General features: G+C 39.0%; 1 protein-coding gene across 11 annotated transcripts in view; it reads left to right on the top strand.

The window, feature by feature from the left end:
* DAB1 (DAB adaptor protein 1) overlaps window positions 1-18329 on the top strand; it is an 831182-nt gene that overhangs the window by 778148 nt on the left and 34705 nt on the right. For 8 of the 11 annotated variants that reach the window (XM_089515259.1, XM_089515258.1, XM_089515252.1 and 5 more), the window contains 2 exons: window positions 539-604; window positions 6350-6409. In XM_089515259.1, coding sequence (XP_089371385.1) covers window positions 539-604; window positions 6350-6409 — 126 coding nt within the window. The remainder of the gene's footprint in view (window positions 1-538; window positions 605-6349; window positions 6410-18329) is intronic. The other 3 variants (XM_089515260.1, XM_089515257.1, XM_089515261.1) reach the window with 2 other exon arrangements.

Genomic DNA, 18329 nt, shown 5'->3' with positions numbered 1-18329 from the left:
TCATACCCCTGATATGTTACATAATCAAGTACAATCATAGCATGGAAGGGAGCAAATTATTTATTTTATTGTGTTATTCATTGAGTTTACATCTTGCCTTTTGAACAACAAAAAAAGGCACTCAAGGTGGTCTTATTATAAACTCAAAGCTGAAACATCCCAATGCTCCCTTCTTTCCAATTGAAAGTATTATAAGCAGCCCAGAGGCATCCTTATGATGTCCACAGTAAAGTCCACATTAAAAAAAAATCCCAGTGGCTTCCGTGGGAACCTTTGGTTGTATCTCTGTTGAGAAAACAGCAGGAAACATGCCCAATGACAATTAGCAAAGTTCCATATCTCCTTTATCTCTCTTTCATAAAAAAAAAAGCTGCTTTATAATGCCTTTCAGCAAAAGTCAATTGCTCCTGTGCCAGCTTGTACTTTGAACCTGCTTCTTTACTGCTTGTCTACAGTTATTTCTTCTGAAGTTCCAAATTGCCTTTTTCTACTTTCTGTTTCATCTCTGACCTTTCTTCTTTGGCTGCTGATGTAATAGTACATTGTGTTTGAGGCTGGACATGAGCCAATCCGTGAGCCTGAAACAGAAGAAAACATTTATCAGGTACACAATTGCTACATCTGTGTTCTCATAGCCCCCAGCACTCAGTCAAGTACATCCCACATATGTAAGGTTTTTTTAAAAAAATCATTTTCATTTATCCTAAAAACATGTATGCCATTTCATATCCATTCAAGTTACAGGTATAATTTGCACAATATCATACGTTCATTACTTTGCATATCTCTTTTTTTCAACCTTTAAAAATAAAAGTAGGAATTTGTTAACCTATGTTAATGTTGGTGCTTCCTAAATATTGTTGTACAACTAGGACAACACTTGATGTAGAGTAAGGTCTACAAATTATTTCCAGGCTTAGTTTCCAATATTTATTTGTACTAGCCATCAAGTACATAGTTAACTTGCCTCTGGAGACATGCAGAATGTTTTTCCTTTTCCACCCAGTAAGCTACAGCCTGTCTCTTGAACAGAATTGAGAAGGGCTAACAGTGTACATAGCATTGCTCTTCATAACCCTAACTCTGTTGTTGTTGTTGTTGTTGTTGTTGTTGTTGTTGTTGTTGTGTGCCTTCAAGTCATTTCAACTTATGGTCACCCTGTCATGGGGTTTTCTGGGAAAGATTTGTTCAGAGGAGGTTTGCCATGGCCTTCCCCTGAAGCTTAGAATATGTGACTTACCCAAGGTCACCCAGTGGGTTTTATGGCTGAGCTGGGAATCAAACCCTGGTCTCCACAATCCTAGTCCAACATTATACCATGCCACAGATTTCTGTTTGAAAATGGAACATTGCTCCCACTTCGCTAAGCTATTGTGCCTGTGGAGAAACCCAATGTGAACAGGAATTTCTCCTCAGGTACCTCACTTTCCCTCAAAGCACCAAGGAACGTGATGATGGAAGGGTTGAAGCTAAGCACTGTCTTGCTCCTGTGTCAAGCAAACTGTGGTGATCACTAACTGAAAACAGCTAGAAGGTTTCCCAAAATATATGTTCCAGTTTTTTCCGGCAGCTCAAATGAACTGCTGCTGTGAACCTTGTGCTATAAGCACTCTGGATAACTGAAATCAAAAGATTCCCCACCCCTGGCCTGCTGGCGAGTAGCTTGGTTGAACATTCACAAAAGCACTAAGTGCTTAGTCTAATCTTCATTGCACACATTGTTGTTAACTAGCCATCCAGTCTGAACACTTTTCAGCTAAAATGAACATTTATCCCTTTGAAAGAATGATCTTTGGGATTGGTGTAATATGAACATTCATTTTTTGTTCCAGAAAAAGATACAAGAACATGTATTTCAGTGACTAGGGAAATTGTTACAGGTTATCTCACATTTTTGGTGCCTTTTTACACTCTACCATTCCCCTGTTTCAAGCCAAGAGAGATCTTATATCCAGTCTAGCAGTATAAGATTCAGTCTCAAAGGAGAGAGTGTAGGATTCAGCTATTCTTAGTCAACTTATTTTTTTTAATAACAACACACAAATGGTAAGCCTGGAGCTCCCTGAGGGACTTGGCTTAAAAATGGGGGCAGCATTTCTCACTCCCCATTCTATATGGTCTCAGATCAACAGTTGTAATATTTGTCTGTGACTAGGGTTGAGTTCTCAGAATTATATGAAACTTGCAACAGGATGTGATATTTATCATAATTCGTTGTTCAGTGCTGGGCACACTAACTTAATGCATGCTTTCAAGTAAATACAGTCTTGCAGTAGGTCTACAACAATTAAACTCCTGCAACCCATTTCAACCAGTACACCTTCCTAAACATACCTGTTTGTGATTTTTTTTGTTGAGTTCACTTTTTCTTTGTTTAATTTTATTCAGTATTTTAATGCTATATGTGTATTTTTATGTCTGAATTGTATTTACATTTTTATGCTAAGCTAAAATATAAATATGGTTAATAAATAAAATACAGGTAGAGCAATTTCTCAGCTAAAAGGGGAATGACTTTACCAATCAATCCAATATTGGTAGGCAGAGGCAGTCTTTATTTGTATGTTAATCATGCAAAGAGGTATTGTTTACATAGCTAAGTGAATGTTATTAATGCTGGGGTAAACACATGCTTGGAGAAACTGTGTCTTCTCCTCTCTCTGACAGCAAGCAGGTCAAAGGAAAGACAGAAGTTCTTAAGTGCTTTGTACCTGCCAACATGTAATGCCATTATGACAATTTATAACTCTTCAAATTCTTGGCTGCATCACTCATCATGCTTGACTGAGGGTCATCCTGGTTGGTACTGATGAGAGTTGGGGACCAAACACCTGTGGAGTATGACAGGTTCTTCTTCAGTGTCCTCAGGCAACAAAGAGAAGAGAAGAACACTCTGAAGAAAGGAGGATCAGAATATGTTGAAGATATCATTATTCTGTCTTCTGCAAGAAGAGGCTCCTCCCTCCTTAACTGTCATCTTGGTCTGAGAGAGAGCGATCAGGCAGACCCAGCTCCATCAGGGATAGCCTGAAGGAAGAGGCTCCTCCCTCCCTAAGTGTCATCTTGGCCTGAGAGGGAGTGATCAGGCAAACCCAGCTACACAAGAATAGCCTGAAGGAAGAGACTCCTCCCTCCTTAACTGTCATCTTGGCCTGAGAGGGAGTGATCAGGCAGACCCAGCTCCATCAGGGATAGCCTGAAGGAAGAGGCTCCTCCCTCCCTAACTGTCATCTTGGCCTCAGAGGGAGTGATCAGGCAGACCCAGCTCCACAAGAATAGCCTGAAGGAAGAGACTCCTCCCTCCTTAACTGTCATCTTGGTCTGAGAGGGAGTGAGCACGCAGACCCAGCTCCATCAGGGATAGCCTGAAGGAAGAGGCTCCCCTCCTTAACTGTCATCTTGGCCTGAGAGGGAGTGATCAGGCAGACCCAGCTCCACAGGGATAGCCTGAAGGAAGAGGCTCCTCCCTCCTTAATTGTCATCTTGGTCTGAGAGAGAGCAATCAGGCAGACCCAGCTCCATCAGGGATAGCCTGAAGGAAGAGGCTCCTCCCTCCTTAACTGTCATCTTGGCCTGAGAGGGAGTGATCAGGCAGACCCAGCAACATCAGGGATAGCCTGAAGGAAGAGACTCCTCCCTCCTTAACTGTCATCTTGGCTTGAGAGGGAATGATCAGGCAGACCCAGATCCACCAGGGATAGCCTGAAGGAAGAGGCTTCTCCCTCCTTAACTGTCATCTTCTGGCCTCCTATTTGTCAGATTTTCAAGGGTTAAAAGTCAGCACACTGGGAAATGCTTAGATGTGTGTGTGTGGCTGACCATGAGCATCTAGACTGGGAAGGACAGGGCTGATCAAGAACAGCTGATGCTCATAGCCTCAAGGACACTTTGGTGCCTGTGTGCACTTGTGCCTGACTGATGAAATACCTGGCTGGATTGCAAAGGGGAACACTTTTGGATGTAACACAAGAACTCACTGAGTTTGGGAGACTACATAGTCTGAAGGCTATATAAACTCAGAGGCTTCCAGTAATTGCGTATGGGTTGTAGTAGGAGTTTGGTATTCGTTTGAGAGATCTGTATTATAGCACTGTAAATAAAGCACTTTGGAAGACTTGGTTTGTCTGGTCATTTATCAGCTGAAGCCTGGCATCGGTTGCTGTGTGTCCCCGGAGGTTCCTGCATTTCTTCAGTTCCTGGAAGACATCCAGCTGCTGTTATCTCTACTGGGAATTGGAACCACGTTTCTGAATTTACCAGCTTATTCTGCCATACAGCCAACATTGGCTACAGGGCTCAAATGAGTTGCTGACACTATTCCCCTCCAGCTTTGCTCTGACTGTGTGGGGGAGAGGCTTGCGTACCCTAATGAAGTTGTGAGCTATGATGGTGGTGGTATAATAGCCACCAGCAGGGCCTCCCATGCCAGACAGGTCACAACCAAAGGGTCTGACCAAGAGCGCCAAAGGGCAGGATGGGCTCTCTAGCCTTATGGCAACCATCCTAGGAGAAGGAAAACTCTAATCCCAAACCCGGGCAGATGGTGCTCATCTAACCCTGAAAGGTCAACCATCTAAGAGAAGGAAACTAACCAAACCTATGACCTGAGGACCTCGCTGCCACCGTCCATGCTTGTCAAGGCCTCAGCAGTCGACCTCGGGTTTAAAGGGTGAGGCCAGTTCTGTGCACGCTGCGCTCCACCAGAAAAATCCATTGCACAGGCTCGAAGGATACATCCAACGTCATCAACGCGCTTGTAGAAAGCACGGATGGGTCCTTCCTGAATCTTCGTTCACGAAGTAAAGCCACAACTTCTGCAAGGAAATGGTTGCTGTTGTTATGGGTGGTGGAAAATTTTAGAAGTCCAAGAACAAACCACTTTTTCTTGGTGTCTTCTCACAAGAACATAAACAAGACTTTTGTTCATTGTTTGTTTATTGCATACTGTTGTATAGCATCTTGGAGAACCTAGTGAACAGCTGGTGATCTGTGTTTGGCTTGATTGATCACCAATTGTGCAAACCTATGTTGCACCTTTCCTTTAATATCACTGGAGTGAGACATGTTTATGCCTTTTACCATCAGTGTAATAATTGAAAGTAAGAGTAGAGTTCAGACACATTGTCATGTTAGTCTGGAATATCTGTATGCAAAGTGACCTTGTAGCGTCTTTGAGACTAATTGTACAAAAGAAAAGGTTGTAGCATAAACTTTCATAGATGTACCTAAGGAAGTAGACCAAGCCTACGAAAGCTTATGCTACAACTTTGCACATTGTGCTGCAACTTCTTTTGCACAGTTAGCTCAAAAGTGCTACAAGATCCCTTTGCATACTGAAGATAGGAGTTTAGAAACAGAAGGGAGGAAAGTATAGTGGAAAAGAAGATATGAGGATGAACAAACATTTTAATATCTGTAAACTCTTACGTTTTTATTGGAGGGCTCCGCCAGATGGACCAAATATGTGAAGTAGTTCTAGTGTTTGTTGCTTGGCGGAAAGGTTTTTAAAATATCCACATGATGTTTCACTTGTCCCAGACTATTTCTACCAATTCCTGGGTCCATCCTTATCATTTTATTTTCTCCTTCAAGTGGATTTCTTCTAATTCCAAGGAATATTGCACGGGGTGGGGTATCACTCTGTTCTTGTCCTTTCTTTATCTTTCTGTCCCTCCAATTCATTTGTACCCCAAATGTATTTGAATGAGTGGAGGGAAAGGCAACAACAACCAGCAAAATCCATGGAGTTATTGCAAATACTCATGCTTTTTTAGACTAATTTGGAGGAATTGGATTTTTGGTTTGAGAGACGCCATAAAAGAAGAGCAGAATTCTGGAAGGGAGATAACAAAAGAAATTAGGCAGTAGGACAAAGAAAAGAGTCCAGTGCTACAGGTTAAGGAAGAAGTGAGTATATAGATGGAAGGTTTGTAAGACAGTGAATTTGAAAACGTGATATTTGTGATTGACTGGAAGATCAGTGTTCAGGTTAATGAGATGTAAAAGAAAATCTTTCATTGTTAGCATTGAATATAGCAAAATAGTTTATAAATTATGCACCTACAAATGTATGAGATACCAAACAAAAAAACTATTATTTTTGTACACTTAATCACTCCCCATTTAAACCAAATTAAGTGAAAAATTGACTTATTTTCCTTAAAGAAAATTATCCAACAAAGGATGCATATATAGCAATGATAGCCATAAGTAATTCTTTTCAGATCTCTCCAGGATGCTTAATTGTGCTTAAGCAGTTTGATTAAAGTCATGTCTTAATTCAGAAAGATTAAAAGTATGGACATTATTTCTCTGTAATCCTAATTATTTTTTCTATTTACTTCTACAGGTTCCTACTAGTCAAAAGAAGGAAGGTGTTTATGATGTGCCAAAAAGTCAACCTGTAAGTGTAAGTAAAAGGTTTTCATTTTTACTTATGGTCAATATAGGCATGTGTGTGTAATGTAGCTTACATTTCGATCACATCTAGATATCTACATCTAGATCACATGCTACATTTGGGGTTACAAGCTTTACAGGTATATGGGAGTGGGGGAAACAATTTTGTATGGTTGATCTGTACATATACAATTTACCATCCATAGCTACTATGTTCTATGTTTGCCAATAGCAATGTATTAAATAAACAAATTATGTTGTTTTTTGCTATAACTGTAGGCATAGAAAGTGAGATGTGTGATAGTTCAAGAAGCCTCGTTCAAATTAGTAGGTTGGATCCAGACTTTCAGTGTCAACCCAATTAATGTGTACTTCAAAATTAGTCTCATTTCATTCACTGGGGCTTACTACCATGTCAATGTGGGTAGGAATGCAGCCTTAATCATACTGATGACTACTGATCATACTGATGACCCATTTAAGATCCATGGTAAACGTGAGCTGTAATTAATGTCCCCCATTGATTTCACTGGGCTTATTCTAAACTCCATTGACAATTTTTCAACCTAGTATATCTACATAATATGAGACCCAGCATGATGTTGTGGTTTGAGTGTTGGACTAGTACTACAGATCAACTTCAAAGCTAAGCCATGGAAACCTGGTGGATGACCTTGGGCAAGTCAGTCTCCTGTCCTTAAAGAAAGGCAATGGCAAACCCCTTATGAACAAATCTGTCCAAAGAAATTATAAGTTCTCCTTAGGCTCAACAAAAGTCAGGAACAACTTGAAGACACAGCACAGAAACATATCTGCATAACACCACTCATCTATACAAGTGATGGTAAAGTTTAAAAAGTAGTTTGTTGTTTAGCATTAAAAGAAAAGAACAAGGGAGAAGGATAGGCAACAGAAATGTTCAATATATATGAGTCTACTTCTTATTTTGAAAAATGGGCATAAATAAAAATGCTCAAGTTGATATTTTGGTTTTCTACATTTAAAAAAAATGATACAAAGTACATATTAAGATCTATGCTTGAGTTGGGCTACTGGCCCCCAGCCTGTCTGGACTATGCACTGCTTTTTTTCTAGCCAAATAGGGGTAAACAGCCTAGACTAAAAGCCTCAGGTAGCAGACGTTCACCCTTTGCTTAGGCTTCTGGACACACACACACACAAAAGTTAGTATTTTTTTCTAATTTTCAAAACAAAAGTAAACATCTGGCCACTTTGTTTTTGGCAGTCTATGTAACCCCTGGAAGATGTTGTGGACCAGATTCTCCACAGTTGCCTTCCCCATACTATACAATGTTCAGCTATTGTAGTTTTATTAGATATTCATTCATTCATTTATTAAATTACTAAAATTTATTAAACAATGTAACAAGTTGTGAAGACAAATTAAAACATTTATAGTAGTTTAAAACAATTTAAACTCATGTACATGCAAGGGTTTGTGTAAAACCAGTTACATTCCAAAAGCTTCAGTTAACAAACATGTTTTTACTTCGTGCCTGAATGAGAGTAGTGCTGGCAACAATCAAGCTTCAAAGGAAAGCATGTTCCATGAATGGAGTACCATAGCAGAGAATAGGCTGTTCTGTGTCCTCTGAGAGGATATTGCCTGAGTGATGGCACTCAGAGGAGGGCCTCTCCAGCAGACCTTACATCTTGGGCCAGGTGTATAAATGGAAAGGAGCTCTTTCTACCACTAAGGGCCCCAGTAATTTTAGTTCCTCATGCCTGAGCCTCATTATTCTCAAGACACATGCCTTTACATTTCCCAATTTATTTATTTTTTCCCTAACAATCTTCTAAAATTCAGTTTGTGGCCAGATTACACAGCCTTCCTCTATCTGTTTTAGATACCCAAGGACATTTATTTTATTAATAGTTGACCTTGCCCGCATGGATATCTAAATGATTTTTACTAAATGACTTAATAGAGAAATATCCCCTTAATTCTGCCTCCTTCTGGTTCACTGCATGTGATTTAGCATGGTGTTCATTTTCATATTTGATAGGTTAGCACTGGCAAGGCTTTTTTTTTTTTCCTGTTGCTAGATATGGGTGGCATAGTAAGCATGCTGGATAGTATGGAAACTGGTGTGGAACAAATTTATAGTCATGGGTGTGCTAGACTGTTAATTTTGGGTACTATACTGTATTGTTTTATGCCTTTTTTGTTTCCTTTTTTTTTTTTTACAAGGAGGATCTGATCTCCCTGGTGGCCTTTTGACTTTCACCTATTAAGTCTATTGAAATACGTTTCAGCGAAGACAATTAAAGCAAACAGTGCTACTGTATGTCCTCTGTGTTGTGTGTGCCTCTTGCAAACTGCAGTTTTCTCCACATTTAAAATGAAACCTTGTTAAAATACAAGCTTCTTAATGAACTCTTATTCTTCCTCATATTTCCCCCTAAGCCTTCCCATTATACATACATGTCAGGTTCTGCTTGTCATGGTGTTTTTAGCAACAGGAGGCAAACTATAAATACCCTTCACTAAGCCTGTCACTCAAATCACAATAAAACCTAATCTTCCCATCAACATGTCCAAACTATCTGTTTACAGTTTTATGAAGGCTTTCAAATAACTCATCACAGTGCTATATAAAGATGTGTCCCTTCCTGCTTTTTCCTGGCCCCCCCCACTGCCTTCAGTTGATTAGTCATGTATCCTTGGGCAGAGAAGGTGTCATCAGCTTGCAAATCAGGATATTAGCATTCCAGCCACAATGGTTATGATTTGAATGGGTGTAGGGCCTCTGAAAAATTGTGCCAGCTAATTGGTGGCATCAGTGCATTCTTATACTCCAGTGCATTCCTATGCACTCTGTACAGTTTAACAGATGTAGCTTAAACTATACAAAATGTGTTTGCATAAAGGTGAAACATAAGGTTGCAAGGTAGAAAATAGTCTTCTAGTTTTTCCAGAAAAAACTTATGCAGAACTACAAAGCCACCTTAGATTTGAAATTTTGGGAGGATCGGCTTTGTTAACTACAGATCCCCAAATGTGGAATTCCCTCCTAACCAATGACAGAGTTTTTTATTTATCAAGCCCTACATTTTGCAATTCTCCAAAGCACACTAATGGATACCTCAATATTGGATTTCTATTTCAAACCTGAAATTTATTGCTCGACTCCCTGTTCTACTAATTCATTTGTGTGGATGGCATCATGGTCTTTGTTTGCTTGAATTACATGCTACTTTTCTTCCAACAGTGGGACTGAAGCAGACTAGCAGCACAGTTTGTTGGGGAAGTCAAATGATTTTAAATGGCAAATTAAGAATGGCAAATGTAAGAGGTACTTGTCACTTAGTGGCTCAGCATACAGTGTAGCAAAGGGTCATTATTAAAACATCACCATTTTAACAGACGTATTTGTAACCAGTCAACAAGCAGCTACTATTGTCTCCTCTGCAACCTGTGCTGCCAACCTTGGGTCATGCTCCATATGTTTTCATGGAAAGTTGCTAGGTGATCTCTAACAACATACAGCTCACTGCAGGTCATTTGCATCCTGATGACTTATGAAGCCTTGTCATATTGTAACAAATAAACCTTGGTTTCTTTTGCTTTAGCATCTTAAGTAGCATCCAGATGGTATTCTGGGGAGCATCTGTATGCACTGCCCTCCAGCAATATGTGCAGCTTGCTTAAGCAAGGCAGAAAACCTATTCCACATTCCACCTGGACTTTTTATCATCCCATTAGTGATGCATTTCTTTTCCTGGAAGCTTCTGTAGTATTTGCTAGATGGCACTTGTGAAATGAAGTTGTTTCCACAAATGACATCTTCTCCGAGCTGTTTGCTTCAGAGCAAACATTAATATTTTTAGAATATTTATTCCTTCATTTCTTTGAAATTCTAGGGCCAAAGGTTGCCTTTTGCTTTTCAGATGTAATTACCTTAAAGCAAAGCTCATCCTATATCTTCACATTTTCTTTCATCATCCAGAGTCAGTGATGTAGAGTGATGGTAAAGAAATGTAGAGTATATAAAAAAGAGGGCAGAGAGGAAATTTTAACACATATTATAGAGGGGAAACTCATCAGACAGCTGTTACCATTCTTCTTAGCCCTGTGATATAACTTGTTGTTCCACTATTTATTAACTTTCTATACTTTACTAACTTTCTGGTAAAATAGTAATAATAAATTCTATAATAGTTCATTTTGTTCACCAGGCCCTGGACCAAACCTTTTTGTATACCTGTGGCACACACACACACACTTTATAGGAAGAAGTAAAATCCTCCATTTTAGGAGCAATTGCTTCATGGTCTGCATTTCATCATTGGGTACACATGTACACATTCAACTTGTGATCACTCACACCCCATCCCCAGATATCAGCTTCTCATGGCAACCATTTGACTCTTCCTAATGGTTGGGTTATCCTTACTCTTTATTTCATCATTTTCAAAATACAGCCATATCAAGTATACAGCAGGCATATGTTTTGCCAAAACGTGGGGCTGCATCTACTACAAAGCCACCTTGGATCTACTACATGTTGGAGCCTTGATATCACCAACATATGGGCTGTTCTCTGTCTGCATGGTACCCCAATTATCCCTCTATTGTTTCTGAAATAATTCCTTTTCTTTAGTCCCTACCATTTTGGTAGATATGAGGAAGGCAGGTTTCATTTCCCCAAACATCAAAGAAGCATGTGAGATAAGCGTTAAACTTTTACACCTATATAGGTGAAGAAATCAATACTGTGAAGGAGTTGAAGATATATGGCAAGTTTCCTGTGATATATTTGCAGAGTAAAGTCTTTCTGTACAGGTGGACATCCGTTTTGTAATTTGTAAATGTGTACATGTGCCCCCAGTGATGAAAGATGGACCATGAAGCAATGGAGAAAGACTAACCAAAGACAAAACACATGTTGATGGTATGGAAAGGTCACAAATTTGCTGGTTGTAGCTTGATTAAACTGTGGCTTTTGAATTGCTGGGTTGCAGCCCATCTGCCATCAGGGAGTGAGGCTATCTTGTAGCAGCTTCAGTTTGAGCTGATGTCATTTGGTTTCCACCTTCCAAGGGTTTTTTGGAAGACACAGCCACACATCCAACAGGGCAGGTAAGCCTATCTATCCTGGAAATAGGATTTGGTCCCATGGGCAAGCATGCCAATCTTCCTAATAAACATGTGATAGTAGAGACACACTAATTTCTGGCATGGAGACAAAAATTGCAATGAAGGAGGCAGAAGCCAATACATGCATTTCTAGGGAAATGACTCTTCAGAACCATTAACTCTAGTGACTACTTCAGCCTTGGCAGTGCCCTGAGCCTTGACTTGCTGAAGCCTATTTTATGTCAGGGAAGTCCAAAGCAACTATACCATGGACCCATGGGGGGGGGGGGGGGGTGTCTTATAACTAGGTAACAGATCTGATTGGTTTCATTTATATGCTGCCTTTGTCCCAGAGTGGGAACCAAGGTGGCTTCCAGAAATATAAATTAAAAACATTTACAATAAAATGTAAAAACAATCAAAATCATTTCATAAAACACAATAAATTATTTTTAAAAAAACAACTAAAAGTTTAAAAGATTAACATTCCCAAGAAAGCCCCCCTACTTACACATTAAAAGCCTGCTTAAACAGAAATGTCTTTGCTTGCCAGTAAAAGAAAAGCAGGCATCGTCTCCACTGCCCTGGCCATTTTCCCATTCCAGAGATCAGCCAGGGCTTTAACAGGATCACCTGCCAAGGCAACAGGAAACTCCCCAAGAGCCTTCAGGAATCCATCTGGATCCATAAGTCTCCTGGAACAGACTATCTTAATTGGCTTCACACCTTGCAGAGCTTCCAAGCCTCAAAAGAGACAAAGGAAATCAGTGGCAATTCCTACATTGATGCAAGTACGATATTATTAGAAGTTGTTCCTTATTGGAGGGAGCTAGATGGTTAAAAATATAGGAAGAGTGGGGGAATACCACTTGCTTCACTTCTATTCTGCTGTGAAGATTCTGATTCATGCACAGGATTATACTCTCCATGTATTACCCTATTCATGAAGACATCGGGTTTAATCCTAATGCAACATGTTTGTCGTTAATTTAAATAATTATACATCCCACCAAGCCTTCAGAAATGATATATTCACCTCTTTGGGGGAAAAGAATGGCATTTTCTAGTTTTGTTTCTTTATTCTGATTATATCACATACAGGTTTGGAAGAGCAATAATCCAGGGTTGGAAAAAGAAGCCTTTACTGCAAACTTCCATTTCTTAATTTAATACAAGATAAAAAGCATACTCATTAAGAAAAATCCAAGGCTTTAGACATAAAATTCCTCCTAATCTGATCTTGAAAAGAATAAGATAGGAAGGCCTGGCAAACTCTTAAATGTGAAAAATATAATGTCAAGGTTTTGTAAGATGATATATATCCTTTCAGTCTGAATAGGACACGTTTCAGAACCATAAAGTAGTATTTTGCTTGTTTAATTGCAGCTTTTTAGCAATATGCTTTCCCTCCTCTGCCCCTGAAAATGAGGAAAAGAAATTCTACAAGCTGCTATCTTTAAGCACCAAAAATTCTACAAAATACTAATTGGCCACAAATGAATTTTAATAGCTTTTTATATTACATATTCAAATTATATTGTAAGAAAAAAGCCTGGTCATAATTATGAAGGTATGTCCAGGCCTTGTCAGACACTAGATGACAAAACCTATCCAGGATGGTTTGCTTCATTTAAGACCATTGCTCTTAAACAGCTCCTGTTCAAAGCCTTTGTAGGAATGCATCCTATTGTAGCCATATAAATTATATGAATATAATGAATTATAATTATGATGATGGAAGCATGGTGGTCTGAATAAGACTAATTAATTTCTGTAATAAACAGTCTAGACACCATGGGGAAAATGATTGTTATACTTGAGAAATTATAGAATTAATGCTTTCAAACAATTAGGGAAATCTATTTTTGACATTATTGTATGGGGTGGAATTCACAGGCCTCTTTGGATGTTATTTGCATGTGAACCAGCATGGCTTATCAGCTCTCATATTGTTCTTGTAATGAAAAATTCCTATCCCAGAATTGCCTATTACATTGATAGTCAGTCCTAATGTGTTCAAAGAGGAAGTTGGATATTCAGGTGTTCAAAGAGACATGTCACAGGCTTCTTCTTATATGAGGAACATGGGAGGAACACAGAAACCAGTACCTCCCTAACACTCCAACAGCATGAGAATAGGTCCAGAATGTTGCTTTATTGGTAAAATATCAAAGGTGTATTTTATAGAATTATTGTTACAGAGAACAGACATTTTCTTCATGATTATTTCAGATACTTGTTACCAGTGCCTAGTATTTCTCTTTTTCCCCCCTGTCTCCACTGCAGTAAAAGCACAAGAATGGCATTTCTCACAGAGGCACTTTTCTGGGTGAACTCTGATTAACTCTGGTTGAGATTACGATAGATGGAGTGTGGAAATATTGCATTATGAGGGAAGTAAGTTGTTTGTAAGCACCTTCTAAGCATTCTGGCCAGGATCCAATATTGTTCTGCTGATGAAACTGCTTCCTTCAATGGAATCAGAATGGGGGCAAGCCCCTTACATCTACTCATGCACTCTGAAAACCAATTCTGGACAGCTGAGAAACCATCCAGAGTGGATTTTCAGCCAACATGGAAGGCTGCAAAATGGAGAGGAAGAAATAGTAGTAGTTGGGCATTGATGCATTCAGTATTCCATATGATGAAATATTTAGACCCTACTGAAGCAAGTTTTTAAAGATGTACAGTTTCTTGGGCAGTTTCATGTAAAAATTTTATAACAACCAGTAATCTTGTAGCACCTTAATGATCTTTTTTTAAAATGCCATATGCCACGATTGAACTTGTCTTTATTATGCCATCAGCCTTTTGGTTACTTTTGCTGCAACAGACTAGCACTAGCACAATTCCCACTCCAAAGTTTTTATGACATATTTATATTCAGAACAGCTGGGGAACTTATGGCACTTCTTTTGTGTACAAGATTTGTTTGTGATTTTGTATCATTAAATTGTGCTGAGTATGAATATTTTACATATTATTAACAGTAATATAATATATCATCTATAACAGTTTTTATACAACAAGCATAAATTAAAGTGCATAAAGTAATTCATAAATCTCGGGGAGCGGGGAGGTCCCGGACTTTGGGGATATGTTCTACATTTCTAGAATCTAAAGGAAGGCTGGTAAGAATACTTGACTATAAGGTAAGTTTTGTGGCCAAAATTATGGATTTGGAGTTTGTTATGGCACCAGAGTTCTCTGACAGAAGGTTAAATATCTCACAAAACTACAAATCCTAAAATACCATAGATTTGAGCTATTGCAATTAAAATGGTCTCAGACTGGATTGTTTCTGCAGTGTGGATGCCGACAGAGTCCATTATAGGTGCAAGATATAATACAGAGGCAGCCAAAGCAGCATGTCCATATTATCAATATGGAACTGACTCTGTACTGTTTTGATATTGAACTTTTTATGATGATGAAGGGTGGGTAGAAGCTGTAACCTAAGCTGTCAAAGCATTTCATGTCCTGTCTCAAATTATATGCTTAATTTGTAGATATTACAAATATATTTTTGGGTTCCTGCTGTCTTCTTCCAACTTTCTTCTCTGCACCCCATGCACTTTCTTTCCAACATACACACATTTCCCCAGCAATATTGTCAGGAAAATTAAGGTATTTTGTTGCTACAGCCCTGAAAAAGAGAACATATTCATTTTTTCCTAACATAAATCTCAAGGGCTATTAGTACATATTAAAGATATGTATTAAAAATATATTATACTAGCAAACAGACTGTATTGGCTCTAATGGGTGTGAGTAATGTGGTTCAACTTTACAAGAGACATGCCTATGCTTGCATAATCATATGTATGTATTTGCAGTGTGACCATTCATTCTCATTAACCAGTGAACTGCTTCCAGAGGGAGGGGGAAAGCCACAGGCTTCCGTCACTTGAAAAATTAAAATAGTTACCATATATACTTGACTATAAGTCGAGAAATTTATGCCCCAAAATTGCCCCTAAAATTTTGGGGTAGACTTATATAAAGGTCAATAGATCATTAGTGCTTAGAAGGGTCCTAATGCAAGCAAGCCTGATGCCCCAATCTCCATTGAACTCCAATTCTTTCCCCCTCTAGTCCGTTTTGCAAGCCTTTGCTTCCTATGGGGAAAAACTCCCCATTTGAAAACACTTGTTTCTGTCTCCGCTCCCTTTCGCAAGGCCTGGCTTCCTATGAAAAAACCTCTCCATTTAAATCCACTTACTTCTCTCTTACTCTGTTTTGCAAGACCTGGCTTCCTATTTTTTAAAAAAACCTATCCATTTAAAACCATTTCTCCAGTCCATTTTGCAAGACCTTGCTTCCTATGGAAACAACTCTCCATTTAAATCCACTTGCTTCCTTTTTCAATCTGATGTTAAAACCTCTCCTCCAGCACCTGGGAATCAGTTGGGAGAGGTCTAGAGAAGAAGGAGGGATGGAAGTGGTATTTCCCGCTTTCCATCCTTCCTTATAGTCCCCTAAGTTTTACCCTGGACTTATCCATGACTCATATCAAAACCCAAGATTTTGACCCTGAAACCTTTCCTCGACTTATACATGAGGTCGACTTGTACACAAGTATATATGGTACGTAAAAATAAAAATAAAATAATCCACAGCAAGTGTTATGATCTTCTTTTACATCTGGGTCCATCATCTTTGCATAATGTAAAGACTTCATCCTCTCGGTAAAGCTTTCAGAGATAAATAATTGCAAAGGGTCAAGTATCATATTTTCAAGCAGAAATCACAGGTGTGTATAAATTTTCCTAATTAATGAAAAGAGTACAAAGGAAGAGAGAAGGAAGAAGCACTTTTTGCTTTAGATTCAAGCATTCAAAACCAAAAGGACAGAAAATCAAATCCATAAATTGTTCAGCAAAAAAAAAAAAAAAAAAAAGGTGCTTTTAGGTGCTCCTGGAATAGACTAAGCTCTCTCTTTTCACCACTCTACTCAGAAAGAGAGTGGTTCCTTTTCTGACCCATGAATAAGTTGACCCAGTTTTCTGGGGTCAATATTCTGACTAAAATTTCTAGACTTATACATTAGTATATATCTCTCTCTGGCTTTGGAAGGACTCATTCCGTGCTTTGTACAAGCAGGTTGGTGACTAAAAAGGCCAATCCGGGACAAACAGGTCCGGTTGCAGAAAGCACAGCAGAAAGTCTCCTTGGGTGATGTTTCTGGGTTGTGGTTCTTTCTGCGTTGTCATTTGTCTTTGAGACTCGTTCGGCGTGAGCTTTCGAAAAAGGCTGCAGCATCGTGGATAGTACATTAGTATATACAGTAAGCCCAAAAGGGAATGTCTAGCATTTCCTCAGTTGACCAAATTCTTTCCATAATAACCTGCAAGTGGATCCTACATGAAGCCTTTTATTCTTCTGTCCTTTACCTTTGTCTGTATCAGCATTTTACCTATTCAGATTAATCTTGCTTTCTTATATTATCATAGGGGGGATACAGACAGTACAAAAGGAGCATCTTAGAGCTACCCCTTTTAGGCTGGATTGGGACCAGGGCAAGTAGATGCCTGGCCCCAATCCAGCCATCTTCTGCCCCAATAAGATCCACTACTTTTTGGGATGGAAAGAAGCTGGCCCTTCTCCCAAAGAAGCACCAGAAACTGGCATGTAAGCGCTATGCCCCAAGTGGGAAAGAAGCCAGCCAGTGTGTAATCACCGGCCTGGCTTCTGTCTAGCTTTGGGTGTGTTACATGTAAATGCCACGGCCCCTAGCCAGCCACAAGTGCGCTCAAACGGGCCATCTGTTTTGGCCCATAATGATATAAAAGCAGATAAATGGGTCTGATCAAACCTAAAAGTTATGAAATGCTTAAGCTCCTCTGAAAGCATTCATAATAACTTAGTCAGTTGTAATCACTTGTTTTAAAAATTCTAAATACAGTCATTTCAATCAACAATCAGGTGTATAAAATAATTATCACAAGCTAATTCTAATGAATCTCACAGCCTGAACCAAATTAATGATGGTGTGAAGATTTTAGATTTTAGATTTTAGGGTGTTTGCTGCTGTTGTTTTAAAAGAGTAATTTCCTGATTCTGGATCATACCTTTTAATGAGATTTCTATTTAAAGGTAAACAACCACAGCATGGAATTAACGTGACTACAAATCAAGTTGGGTAGAATAAATTTAAATGGATCAATTCACATTGTGATTATCTGAACAAGTCATTCCTTTGAAGCAAGTCAACAAGTGAGCTGGAATGCTTAATGCTCCTTGAATAGTTTGCATTAGACATCAGTAGATTTTAACCCAATCCCTTCTTTTAAATGCATTTAGCCACAATCCAGAAATAATTGTCAATCATTAAATGATTTAACTTGAAGATTCATCTGGAAGTGATGAATGTGTCCACTCTGAAGGGAAGGAAATTAAGGCTAGAAGAATGCACTTCACAAATAAAAATGAACAAGTGTCATTTCTCTATAGAGTATGATGTGTTACTCTCTGCTGCAGTTAATGACCAAATTTTCTTGTGTTTGAATTGTCCTGGTCTAAACTGCCTCTTTAGATGTAAAAAGAAATCCTCTCACAAAGCAGAATTAAGCAGCCCAAGCTAGAGGAAAGAGAAGTTGTTAGAGAAAGGTGGGCAAGGAAATGATTGCCAGGCAAAGTGAAGAAAGAGATATCAATAAAAGTGCTAGCAAAAGACTTCTGAGCACCTCATTTTCAAGTCAATCTTTCCCCAAGGAGGCAGTGGACCTGGAGTGACAAAACAAACAAGGTCTGATATGTGATACCACATCTGGATGTAATGACAGACTGTAGCTGATGACACTAATATTTATAAGCTGACTTCAAACCA

The sequence above is a fragment of the Sceloporus occidentalis genome, unplaced genomic scaffold (genome assembly GCF_023333645.1).
Source record: "Sceloporus occidentalis isolate IW3139 unplaced genomic scaffold, rSceOcc1.0.p SCAF_3, whole genome shotgun sequence".
NCBI classification, from domain to species: domain Eukaryota; kingdom Metazoa; phylum Chordata; class Lepidosauria; order Squamata; family Phrynosomatidae; genus Sceloporus; species Sceloporus occidentalis.
Note: the sequence above shows the minus strand (reverse complement) of the source record. Positions and strands in the feature narration are given on the sequence as shown.